Source organism: Mesocricetus auratus, unplaced genomic scaffold (assembly GCF_017639785.1).
Source record: "Mesocricetus auratus isolate SY011 unplaced genomic scaffold, BCM_Maur_2.0 contig_11822_pilon_obj, whole genome shotgun sequence".
Lineage (NCBI taxonomy): Eukaryota > Metazoa > Chordata > Mammalia > Rodentia > Cricetidae > Mesocricetus > Mesocricetus auratus.
Genome location: NW_024434453.1, coordinates 23,482 through 36,115, shown reverse-complemented (window position 1 = coordinate 36,115; position 12,634 = coordinate 23,482). Strand labels below are relative to the sequence as shown.

The 12,634-nt window shown below is 37.9% G+C and overlaps 1 protein-coding gene across 1 annotated transcript; it reads left to right on the top strand.

Annotated features, from left to right (window-relative positions):
* Positions 1-580: 580 nt before the first annotated feature.
* LOC101835393 (vomeronasal type-2 receptor 116-like) lies at positions 581-12,229 on the top strand. The gene is made up of 5 exons (XM_040741280.1): positions 581-865; positions 1,208-2,014; positions 6,226-6,453; positions 7,449-7,572; positions 11,322-12,229. Exons 1-5 carry the CDS (start codon positions 608-610, stop codon positions 12,227-12,229), a joined length of 2,325 nt encoding a protein of 774 aa, XP_040597214.1. The 5' UTR covers positions 581-607.
* The last annotated feature ends 405 nt before the right edge of the window (positions 12,230-12,634 follow it).

Genomic DNA, 12,634 nt, shown 5'->3' with positions numbered 1-12,634 from the left:
TCTTTGTAATTTTGGAGATCAACCCTCTGTCAGATGTGGGATTAGTGAATGTTTTTTCCCATTCTGTGGGCTGCCTTTTTGTCTTGCTGATTGTGTCCTTTGCCTTACAGAAGCTTCTCAGTTTCAGCAGATCCCATTTATTAATTGTTGATCTCACTGTCTGTGCTAGTGGTGTTATGTTCAGGAAGCTGTCTCCTGTACCAATTCAATCAAGGGTACCACCCACTTTCTCTTCTAAGAGGTTCAGTGTGGCTGGATTTATGTTGAGGTCTTTGATCCATTTGGACTTAAGTTTTGTGCATGGCGATAAACATGGATTGATCCGCATTCTTCTACATGCCAGCCTCCAGTTATGCCAGCACCATTTGTTGAAGATGCTTTCTTTATTCCATTGCATATTTTTAGCTTTTTGTCAAAGATCAGATGTTTGTACGTGTGTGGGTTAATGTCCGGGTTTTAAATTCCCCTCCCTTGGTCTACCTGTCTATTTTTGTGCCAATACCAAGCTGTTTTCAGGACTATAGCTCTATGGTGTAAATCTTCATCCTAAATAATCTTCTGCCTTCCATTCAGGTTTAAGTTGAAGGTCTACCAGTGTATTTTAGCAATGATGTTTGCCATTGAGGAGATCAACAGCAATCCCTATCTGTTACCCAACACAACCTTGGGATTTGTGGTTCAGAATGTCCCAGAGGGTCAAAGAAATACTCTGGCCAATGTTTTTCCAATACTATCAGGCATTGATTATGCCTTCCCCAACTATAGATGTGCAAGAGAGAGCATGTCAGCTGCTGTAATTACAGGACCATCATGGGCAATATCTGAATACATAGGGACATTGCTGAATCTTTATAAATTGCCACAGGTGAGAGATGATGGGCTAGGACATGATGTCAGCTCTTATTGATCATATTTTAAGTGGCCTAGGAAAATGTGGAAACTTAAATCATTCTTATTGGAGAGGCAACTGATGAAGATAGTTTGTAATGCATCTGTCGTCATGTAGTATAGAACAGAGTGATGCAACAGGGTTGAAAATAGAAAGCACAGCATTGAACTACAGAATATATTATGTACTACTCTGGAAACCATAAGAAGGTAGTTTTGACCCTAAAAGAACTACTGTACTACATGCTTAAAATCATTGCTGAAGAATTGAGTTGAATTTTATAAAAATCTTCTTGTGTCTGATTATTTTTCTCTACAGTTTACTGTTGGGTCTTTTGATACTACCCTGAGTGAACAACGAGAGTTTTCTTCCTTGTACCAGGTGGCTCCAAAGGACACATCTCTGATGCTTGGTATTGTATCTTTGATGCTTCATTTCCACTGGATTTGGGTTGGTCTTTTTATTATAGATGATCACAAAGGTGCCCAGACTCTGTCAGACTTGACACATAAAATGGAGAATAATGGAATCTGCATAGCATTTGTGGAAATGATCCAAGTCAACAGGGGTGCATATCTGACCACATCCTGGAAAAAATATGTTCAGATTGTGGAATCATCAACAAATGTGATTATCATTTATGGTGACAGTGAGTCTACACTAAGCTTAGTTATATATATTAAACAGATGTTTCTAACATGGAAAGTCTGGGTCCTGAACTCCAACTGGGATAATTCTGGCTTCAATGACAATTTTCTGTTAGATTCAATGCATGGTGCCCTTATATTTTCACACAATCATGAGGAGATTATTAATTTCACAAATTTTATTGTGGCAGCCAATCCTTTCAAATACCCCAAAGATATTTTACTTCATGTATTGTGGAATTTATACTTCAATTGCTCATTTTTGAGGAATGATTGTAAAATTGTGGATAACTGTAAGCCTAATGCCTCCTTAGAGTTCTTGCCAGGGAAGTTATTTGATATGGCTATGAGTGAAGAAAGTTACAATGTGTACACTGCTGTGTATGCTGTGGCCCACAGTCTACATGAGATGATGCTCAATCGAGTACAATTTCATGCTCTTGAGAAAGGAAGAGAGAAGGCATTTTCCCCTTGGCAGGTAATGCCACTTCTGTAGTATTATACCAGCAGCAACCTGACAATCGAGGGCTTTGTAAATTCACTCAAGCTAGAGATTACATATTTTAGATTATTTTGTCAAAAATCTGAGAGACAGACTATGCCAGGAGGGATTTGGTTTAAATCAAAATACAGTAGTACTACCAAGTGTCCTACAATATTTTCAGGGCAAATTTTTCAATATAAAAGTTTGATTTAATCCAGAGATTTCACTAAACAGAAAAGTCTCTAGAACACAAAGAAGCAAACTCCCCCAGGAGGAGTAGACGCCGGGAAATAATCAAATTGAGGGCTGAAATCAATAAAGTAGAAACCAGGAAAACAATACAAAGAATCAATGCAACGAAGAGTTGGTTCTTTGAGAAAATCAACAAGATAGACAAACCTTTGTCCAAACTTACCAAACAGCAGAGAGTGAACACGCAAATTAACAAAATTAGAAATGAAAAGGGGGACATAACAACAGACTCTGAGGAAATCCAGAGAATCATTAGGTCATACTTTGAAAACCTGTACTCCACAAAATTCGAAAATTTAAAGGAAATGGATGACTTCCTGGACAGCTATCAATTGCCAAAATTAAATCAAGAACAGATAAGCAATTTAAATAGACCTATAACCCCTATGGAAATAGAAGCTGTCATCAAAAGTCTCCCAACCAAAAAAAGCCCAGGTCCAGATGGCCTCAGTGCAGAATTCTACCAGAAATTCAAAGAACAGCTTACACCAATTCTTCTCAAAGTGTTCCACACAATAGAAGCAGAAGGGTCTTTGCCAAACTCTTTCTATGAGGCTTCAATAACCTTGATCCCCAAGCCACACAAAGACACAACTAAGAAAGAGAACTTCAGAACAATATCCCTCATGAACATTGATGCAAAAATACTCAATAAAATACTGGTAAATCAGATCCAAGAACACATCAAAACAATCATTCACCACGATCAAGTAGGTTTCATCCCAGGGATGCAGGGATGGTTCAACATACGAAAATCCATCAACATAATCCACCATATAAACAAGCTGAAAAACAAAAAACACATGATCATCTCACTAGATGCTGAAAAAGCCTTTGACAAAATCTAACACCCCTTCATGATAAAGGTCTTGGAGAGATCTGGGATAACAGGGACATACTTAAACATAATAAAAGCTATATACAGTAAACCAACAGCCAACATCAAACTAAATGGACAGAAACTCAACGCAATTCCTCTAAAATCAGGAACAAAACAAGGCTGTCCACTCTCTCCGTACCTTTTCAACATGGTACTTGAAGTTCTAGCTATTGCCATACGACAACAAAGGGGGATCAAGGGGATACAAATTGGGAAGGAAGAGGTCAAACTTTCACTGTTTGCAGATGATATGATAGTTTACATCAATGACCCAAAGAACTCTACCAGGGAACTCTTACAGCTGATTAACACCTTCAGCAAAGTGGCAGGCTACAAGATCAACTCAAGAAAATCAGTAGCCCTATTATATACCTATGATAAAAGGGCTGAAAGAGAAATCAGAGAAACATCAACCTTTACAATTGCCACGAACAACATAAAATACCTTGGGGTAACGCTAACCAAACAAGTGAAAGACCTGTATCGTAAGAACTTTGAATCTTTAAAGAAAGAAATTAAAGAAGCCCTCAGAAAATGGAAAGATCTCCCATGCTCTTGGATAGGTAGGATCAATGTAGTAAAAAATGGCAACCCTGCCAAAAGCAATCTACAGATTCAATGCAATCCCCATTGAAATCCCAGCACAATTCTTCACAGACCTTGAAAGAACAATAATCAATTTTGTATGGAAAAACAAAAGACCCAGGATAGCCAAAACAACCCTGTTCAACAAGGTAACATCCGGAGGCATCACCATCCCTGACCTCAAGCTCTATTATAGAGCTATAGTCCTGAAAACAGCTTGGTATTGGCACAAAAATAGACAGGTAGACCAATGGAATCGAATTGAAAATCCGGGTGTTAACCCACACACGTACGAACATCTGATCTTTGACAAAGAAGCTAAAAATATACAATGGAATAAAGAAAGCATCTTCAACAAATGGTGCTGGCATAACTGGAGACTGGCATGTAGAAGAATGCAGATCGATCCATGTTTATCGCCATGCACAAAACTTAAGTCCAAATGGATCAAAGACCTCAACATAAATCCAGCCACACTGAACCTCTTAGAAGAGAAAGTGGGTGGTACCCTTGAACGAATTGGTACAGGAGACAGCTTCCTGAACATAACACCAGTAGCACAGACAGTGAGATCAACAATTAATAAATGGGACCTACTGAAACTGAGAAGCTTCTGTAAGGCAAAGGACACAGTCAGCAAGACAAAAAGGCAGCCCACAGAATGGGAAAAAACATTCACCAATCCCACATCTGACAGAGGGTTGATCTCCAAAATTTACAAAGAACTCAAGAAGCAAGTCTCCAAATCACCAAAGGACCCTATTAAAAAGTGGGGTGCAGAACTAAATAGAGAATTTTCAATAGAGGAGTCTAAAATGGCTGAGAGGCACTTGAGAAAGTGCTCAACATCCTTAGCCATCTGGGAAATGCAAATCAAAACAACTCTGAGATACCATCTCACTCCTGTCAGAATGGCTAAAATCAAAAACACCAATGACAATTTATGCTGGAGAGGATGTGGTGAAAGGGGGACACTCCTCCATTGCTGGTGGGAGGGCCAACTGGTTCAGCCACTTTGGAAATCAGTATGGAGATTCCTCAGAAAAATGGGAATAAACCTACCACAAGACCCAGCAACTCCACTCTTAGGCATATATCCAAAAGATGCCCATTCATACAACAAAGATGTCTGTTCCACTATGTTCATAGCAGCTTTATTTGTAATTGCCAGAACTTGGAAGCAACCTAGATGCCCCTCACCTGAAGAGTGGAAAGAGAAAATGTGGTACATCTACACAATGGAGTACTATTCAGCAGAAAAAAATAATGGAATCATGAGATTCGCAGGCAAATGGACGACACTAGAAGAAACCATCCTGAGTGAGGTAACCCAGTCACAAAAAGAGAAACATGGCATGTACTCTCTCATATATGGATTTTAGACATAGATCTGGGGAGTGCCAGCCTTCAATCCTATGGCCAGAGAGTCTGGGAAACAGAAACTTTATTTAGTGGCTGATCGAAGAAGAGGCAGACTCCCTTGGTTAAGTACTGAGCTGAACTCAAGAAAGCCAGTAACAGAGAGGGAGGACTGATGATCAAAGGGATTAAGACTGGGCTGGTTTAACCCCCAGAAACAGCTGACCAGACAAAAGTTAACTCTTGAATCCCAGGCATAAGCGTGGGAAGCCAGCATGGGACTTATCAAGACCCCCTGAATCTGGGAGTCAGTGAGGAGGCCTAGGGAATCTATTGAGCCTTGGGCAGCAGATCAGTACCCATCCCAAGTATACACATGGACTTTGGACTCCCATAGAACAATGTGAGGTGCACTCTCACCCGAACTCTTGGGGAAGGGCCTAGGCCCTGCTCTATATGAAATGACAGACTATGCACACCCCCAAGGAGGGCCTCACCCTCCCTGGGGAAATGAAGGGATAACGGGGGGGGGGGAGTGCTCAGGAGGAAGGGAGGGAATGGGAGAGGGACCTGGAACTGACTTGTGAAGCAACCTTGTTTCTTATCCAATTTAAACTGGAAAATAAAATTAAAAAAATAAAATAAAATAAATGAATGCCAACATACTGTGCTTTCAAGACAAAAAAAAGTTTGATTTAATCCAGAGATTTCACTAAACAGAAAAGTCAGAGACAGAGAATTTTCTCAATGAACACTAAGACTTCCAAATGTTTATCCTTAGTGAATTATCACTCGTTAAACCATTCATTTTACATGCTAAAACTCTAAATAACTTCAAGACTACTTTGGGAATGACTTCATTTTCAAAATGGGGGAAAGAATTTTCTCTATGTGCATTCATGTCTTGAGAATGCTTGCCTCTACAATTTTCACTAAAATTTTTTGGAATATTTTAGAAGAAAAATGATATATCCATTATTCTTGTGTATCATTTGATTGATGTATTTTATACCTTTATTAGAAGTGCTTTTTGCATCAACAACTAACGTTAGTAAGAGATATTCTCTGATTCTGCCTCTCTTGCACTTCTCTGGAGTTTAGGTAACATCACAGTATGTATCTCTCTTAGCTTCACCCTTTTCTAAAGAACATGCAAACTTTCAATCATACTGGATACCAGGATGTTCTGAGTTGGAAAAGGAAATCACATGAAGAATATGACATTCTCAATTTTTGGAATTTTCCAAAAGGTCTTAAATTAAATGTGAAGGTAGGAACTTTCTCTCCAAATGCCCCAAAGAGCCAGAAGTTGTCTTTATCATCTCATATGATACAGTGGGCAACAGGATTGACAGAGGTGGGTTTCATCTTATTGCAGCATTTTGACCTGTATGTATATATATTTAAAAATCATATTTCTGCTTATCATAAATATTCACTGCTCACATAGGGTCCATTTATAGACACAAATGACCACCAATATAACCAATTGTCTTCTTCCCCAATTTTGTTGTGGGAACTATATATTTTCTAATCTCCTCCTTTATTTAATGTCATAATCATAGTATCTGTTTCATGATTATCTCTATCATTGTCATGAGTCACTTGACAGATTTATTTTGATTCCAGCTTGGAAGGTTTAATATTTAGTCATTGTCTTTTGCTTTTAGACTCCTGTCCATGAAGACTAGTATGACTGGAATGTGTAAATGTTTTGATTGTTTATTAGATGTTACAAAAATTCTAACTAATGAAAAGTATAGGAAGTTTTTCTTGGCTAAAATTTTGAGGATATATTCAATCACTGCAGGAAGCAATGGTTTTAGGCAGAAGAGGTAGCTGTTCACATTACAGTACCTGTCAAGGAACAGGGACAGCTGGATGCTAATGTTAACATCCTTTCTTCCTTTTCATTCATTCTGGAATCATAGCCAATGAACTGGTTCCATACACTGTAGATAAGATTTTTGATGTCAAGCAACCTAATCTCCAAAAACTTTCACATTAATTCTCATAAGGCAGATTCCACAATGGCTCTAAGACCTGTAAATCTGACAAGATGTACCATCACTATGGAATAAAATCTAATTTGCCCTTGTATCCAGGGGTCAAGATACATTAGGTGTGTATTCTCACCAAGACATGCTAGGAAGTACCTAAAGTTTGGCCTCTATACCTTGTCTCACTATCTTTTAACAGTTTTCCAAAAAGTCGTGTCATTTAATACATGTATTGACCACTATGGCCTTTGAATGACCCACCCTATCGAAATATAAAATATCTAAACCCTCTACTTATTACAGATTCCATGAAACCCTGAATATTTGTTACCATTCATTTTGTTCTTCTCAGATTCCTCAGTCTGTATGCAGTGTGAGTTGTGAACCTGGATTCAGGAAAACCCACCGAGAGGGCATGGTTTCCTGTTGCTTTGACTGTACCCCTTGCCCAGAGAATGAGATTTCCAATGAGACAGGTAAATATCACCAATGCAGAAAACATCAACCTTTGGCACATCTGCAAGAACTAAAAAATGAAGAAATATCCATTATTGAAGTATAATATGTTCACATCAGTGAAGACAAGCATCCTAATTCTAACTGCATCTGAAATAACCCACTCTCGACGTTGAAATTCAAACCTGCTTTGTGTTCCTGCATAACTAGGGACACTGCTGCCTACAGAAAACTTCTCTCTTCCTGTGCCAGAGAGAGATATGGTCCATTTTACCATGATGTTTGTCTTAGTGTCTTTTCTATTGCTTTGAAAAGGCACCATGACAAAACAATTTATAAAAGAAGGCATTTAAATGAACATGTAGTTTCAGATGGTTAGAGTCACCAAAGGCACTGCAAAGCCATGTAAAGTGATTTTAATGAATCAAAGTCCAAAAGTCTTTCACATTTGTCCAAACTAATTACATGGTCATATCTTTCATGTTATAGCCTACTCAGTGATACCAACTTTCATTTCAGTTTCTTACCTATCTCAAGAAATCATGACCAGTGGCACTTACAAAATGTAGCATTTAGCATGGAGCTCATGGTTTCAGAGACTACAAATCCACAACGCTGGAGCAACAGAATGCCTGAATGAAAAGATGAGAAATCATATCTGATAAATATTGAATCCATGGATATTGGGTTTCCCCACCAATGAAATAAGCCAAGTAAATAAAGACAGGTTTAATAAGCAGACAAATGAAACTCCTAGGTGACTCTTAGAAAAACTGGAGAGAAAATTACATAGCAGGTCTAGAGACTCAGTCTGGAAGCCTAGACTTAAGAAGATCTGTATGTGTTTGAGCTGCGTCAGGAAAGTAAGTGTCCATGGTGGGATTTCTGATGGGTAAAGTCTAGAATGGGAGAAATGAGGCAGTGTTCTGAGCCAGACATCTCTGTGAGGTTTCAAATAGCGCAGTGTTAATCCTGCTTGGCAATCCCCATCAAAATCTTCTTTCATAAAGCATAAGGCATAGGGTGCCCATGGCAAAGTGTTCAGTTCCTTTGAACCACGACTTCACTCCCAATAATCACTAAATGTTACACCAAATGGGAACCAATAACACGTCCCTCCCCAATAACTACTAAATGTTACACCAAATGGGAACCAAATATTCAAACAAATGAGACTGTTGGGGGGGAGCAATTTTCATCCTAATCAAGATAGAGTAGAACACATGCCAATTAAGTACCAACCCTTCATAGTTATCATATTAAGGACATTTTTGTGGAACCCACCTTTTACATCTCCAATATCTTGTAGAGCATCATGGTTCTGAAAATAGAGTAGGTCAGAAGGGTTGTGTTTTATTTCTTAGATACAGAGTTGATACATAGATGATACAAGGATCAAAAATAAAATCTAAATCCTTTGTATGTGAGTGTAATCAAGTCATTGTGTGAATAAGAATAGAAATCCTACACATATATTCCTTGCTAAAATACATTTTTATTCGTGAAATATTTTAAATAATTACATCTGGAAGAGGCCTCATGGACTTATTTTTTATTTTTGTTTTTCGATACAGGGTTTCTCTGTATTGTTTGGAGGCTGTCCTGGAACTCGCTCTGTATACCAGGTTGGCCTCAAACTCACAGAGATTCACCTAACTCTGCCTCCTGAGTGCTGGATTGAAGGCATGTGCCACATATGCATGGCTCATTCCTTACTTTTATAATACGAACTTCCTAAATTTTATTTGCGTTTATACTTGGAATCTTTTCACACTGTATATTTACAAGATCTAATTCTTTCAGGAAATATATCGATGCTGACAGGATAAATGAGATCCTCATTACCTAGGATGCATTTGACTTACAAATACTCATTATATGCTAAGCTCATGTTCTTCTTCAGTTTGCCATAAGGAGATAGAAGCATGTCACCCACCACAGCAAAATTCCACATGGGTTCAGGTTAATAACTAGACTTTAGAAGAAAATGTAGCCCTAAAAATGAGAACAACACATACATATTAGACATTTAAATAAGTTACTTTTTCAAATAATATAGGATAATCTAATCTCTACCATAAAGGAAAATGTTTAATCATTTATAAAGTAATTTGAATACCTTGCATATTATATGCCTTTGAGCAAAAACACTTACAAAGCATTTATTATCATCTACAATATTTAAAGCAACATAAATGTTCCAAAAATAGAAGAAAAGGAGTAAAAACAGAGAACAGCAGGAAAACAATGATGTGGGCTTGAGAGATAGCTCCAAAATTAAGAGTACTGGCTGTTCTTCAAGGGCATCAAGTTTCAGGTCTGAGCACCCATATAGTGGGTGAGGGGTTGGGAACATTTGACAGGAACTGGGGAGGATATAATCATGATCTGAATATATTTTATAGGGCATATGAATGGTAATGTGATTGTATAAATAGAATTAATTTTCCTTTCAAAATTAGAATGTATAAGGAATAATGGACATAATTCATATATTGTAAATGAGACAGAAAAATCCATAAGCACGCATTATAATATATAACTATATAACATATACTATCAGGAACACAGTATTCAAACAGAGTTCCATGAAGACTTTAGATTAAATGAACAGATATATATATATATACATATTTATATTTGTATATATATATTCATCACATAGTTATTAGTGTACAGTTATTAGTGTACAGAGTTATAAGAAAAATGTCACTGATGAAGTGTTTCAAGGCTCCAAGAATGTAAGAATACTAATTCACTCATACTCATTCAGAGAATGAGGAAATAAAGAACACAGGGGATTTTACCATTCTAGGTACATTTGGGATGCATAGAATAGAATATAAGATGAGGATTTTGAAAGACATTCTCTCAATCACATTAAAGTCCCATGTAGTTTTAAGAATGGAGATGTATAGGTGAAGACTCAATGTATGTTTCAAATTAGTTCCATGCACTGTGTGTCAGTGCTCTAATGACTCATAAATCAGATACAACAGTGTCGGTAAAAGATAGGTGATGATAGGCGTAAAATAGAGGAAACATTGAGGCCATTTTCTTTCTGTCATCAAGAAATAAAAGGCAAATTGAGTTTAAATATTTTCTCTAGAAAAATATTTTAATATTTGTATTAGAAACAAAGCAAAGGGTTCAGATAACATTGCAATGTTCTAGAGTTGGAAAATAGCATATTATAAAAAGAAAAGGATGCATAACTACTCAGGATCACCTTCATTTCTGCCAGATGTGGATCAGTGTGTGATGTGTACAGAAACTCACTATCTCTGGAATCTCGAGGGGATGGGTGTTGGGCAGGGGATGGGGAGCGTCCCTCGGGAGACCCAAGCTCCCCTGAATCTGGGCTCGCCGGAGAAGATAAGGATTTCAAAAGGCATTCTCTCAATCTAAAGTCCCATGCATTTTCAAGAATGGAGATGTATAGGTGAAGACTCAAAGTAAGTTCCAAATTAGTTCTATGCAGTGTGTTTCAGTGCTCTAATGACTCATAAATCAGATACAACATTGTCGCTAAAACCTAGAAGACGATAAGGGTAACAACAGAGGAAATATTGAGGCCATTTTCTTTCTGTCATCAAGAAGTAGAAAGAAAATTGAGTTTAAATATTTTCTCTAGAAAAATATTTTAATATTTGTATTAGAAAAAAGAAAATGGTTCAGATAACATTGCAATGTTCTAGAGTTGGAAAATAGCATAGGATAAAAAGAAAAAACCTGCATTACCACTCATAATAAGCTGCATTTCTGCCAGATATGGATCAGTGTGTGATGTGTCCAGAAACTCACTATCCAAACACAGAGAAGAACTACTGCTTACAGAAAAGCGTGACATTCCTGGCCTATGATGACCCCTTGGGGAAGACAATCAGCTTCATCTCCCTGGGCTTCACCTCACTCACAGTTGTTGTTCTCTGGGTGTTTCTTAAACACAAAGACACTCCCATTGTTAAGGCCAATAACAGGTCTCTCAGTTATACCCTGCTCATCACTCTGACCCTCTGCTTTCTCTGTCCCTTGCTCTTCATTGGCCGTCCTCACACAGTCAACTGTATCCTACAGCAGAACATGTTTGGACTGCTGTTCACTGTGGCTCTTGCCACTGTGCTGGCAAAAACTCTGACTGTACTTATAGCTTTCAAGATCACAACTCCAGGGAAAATGAGGAGGTGGCTGATATCAAAGGCCCCGAATTTCATCATTCCCATATGTTCCCTGCTACAAGTTGTTCTCTCAGGAATTTGGCTGGCAACCTGTCCTCCATTTATTGACAAAGATGCATATTCAGAACATGGCCACATCATCATCATTTGCAACAAAGGCTCAGCTCTTGTCTTCTACTGCATCCTGGGATACCTGGGAGCACTGGCCATGGGAAGCTACCTTATGGCATTCTTATCCAGGAATCTTCCTGATGCATTCAATGAAGCCAAGTTCCTGGCTTTCAGCATGCTTGTGTTCTGCAGTGTCTGGATCAGTTTCCTCCCTGTCTACCACAGCACCAAGGGGAAGGTCATGGTGGCTATGGAAGCCCTCTCTATCCTGGCTTCTGGTGCATCACTCTTAGGAATCATATTTGCCCCAAAGTGCTACATCATACTCTTAAGACCAGAACGGAACTCACTTCACCACATCAGGGACAAAACAGAGACTAGGAGGTAAAAACTTAAAAACCACCTCCCTTGTTTCTTAAGTTAAATATCATTAAAACATGACTGTTCTTCCCCATCTAAACACACACAAATGAAGGTATAATATGGCATTTGATGCTATAAACTGCTATTTCTTTAAATAACCATATTAGGCTACCTTATAATTCTGTATCTATTTTTTTTTCATGTTGAAATATGTGCTGACTTGACTTCTCCTCTTGCATTTGTTATTATCTTTGTGGTATGATTTCATTTTCTTCAGAAAGGGAGGCAAATTTGTCATTTCCTCCACATGGATGATTCAAAAATTTTATTGATTTGATAGCTGGATTTCAAAAATTGTTTATTTACTCTATAAACTCTGCAAGAGATTAATCATCTATGTAAAAATACTTAAACATTTGGTAAATTTGTC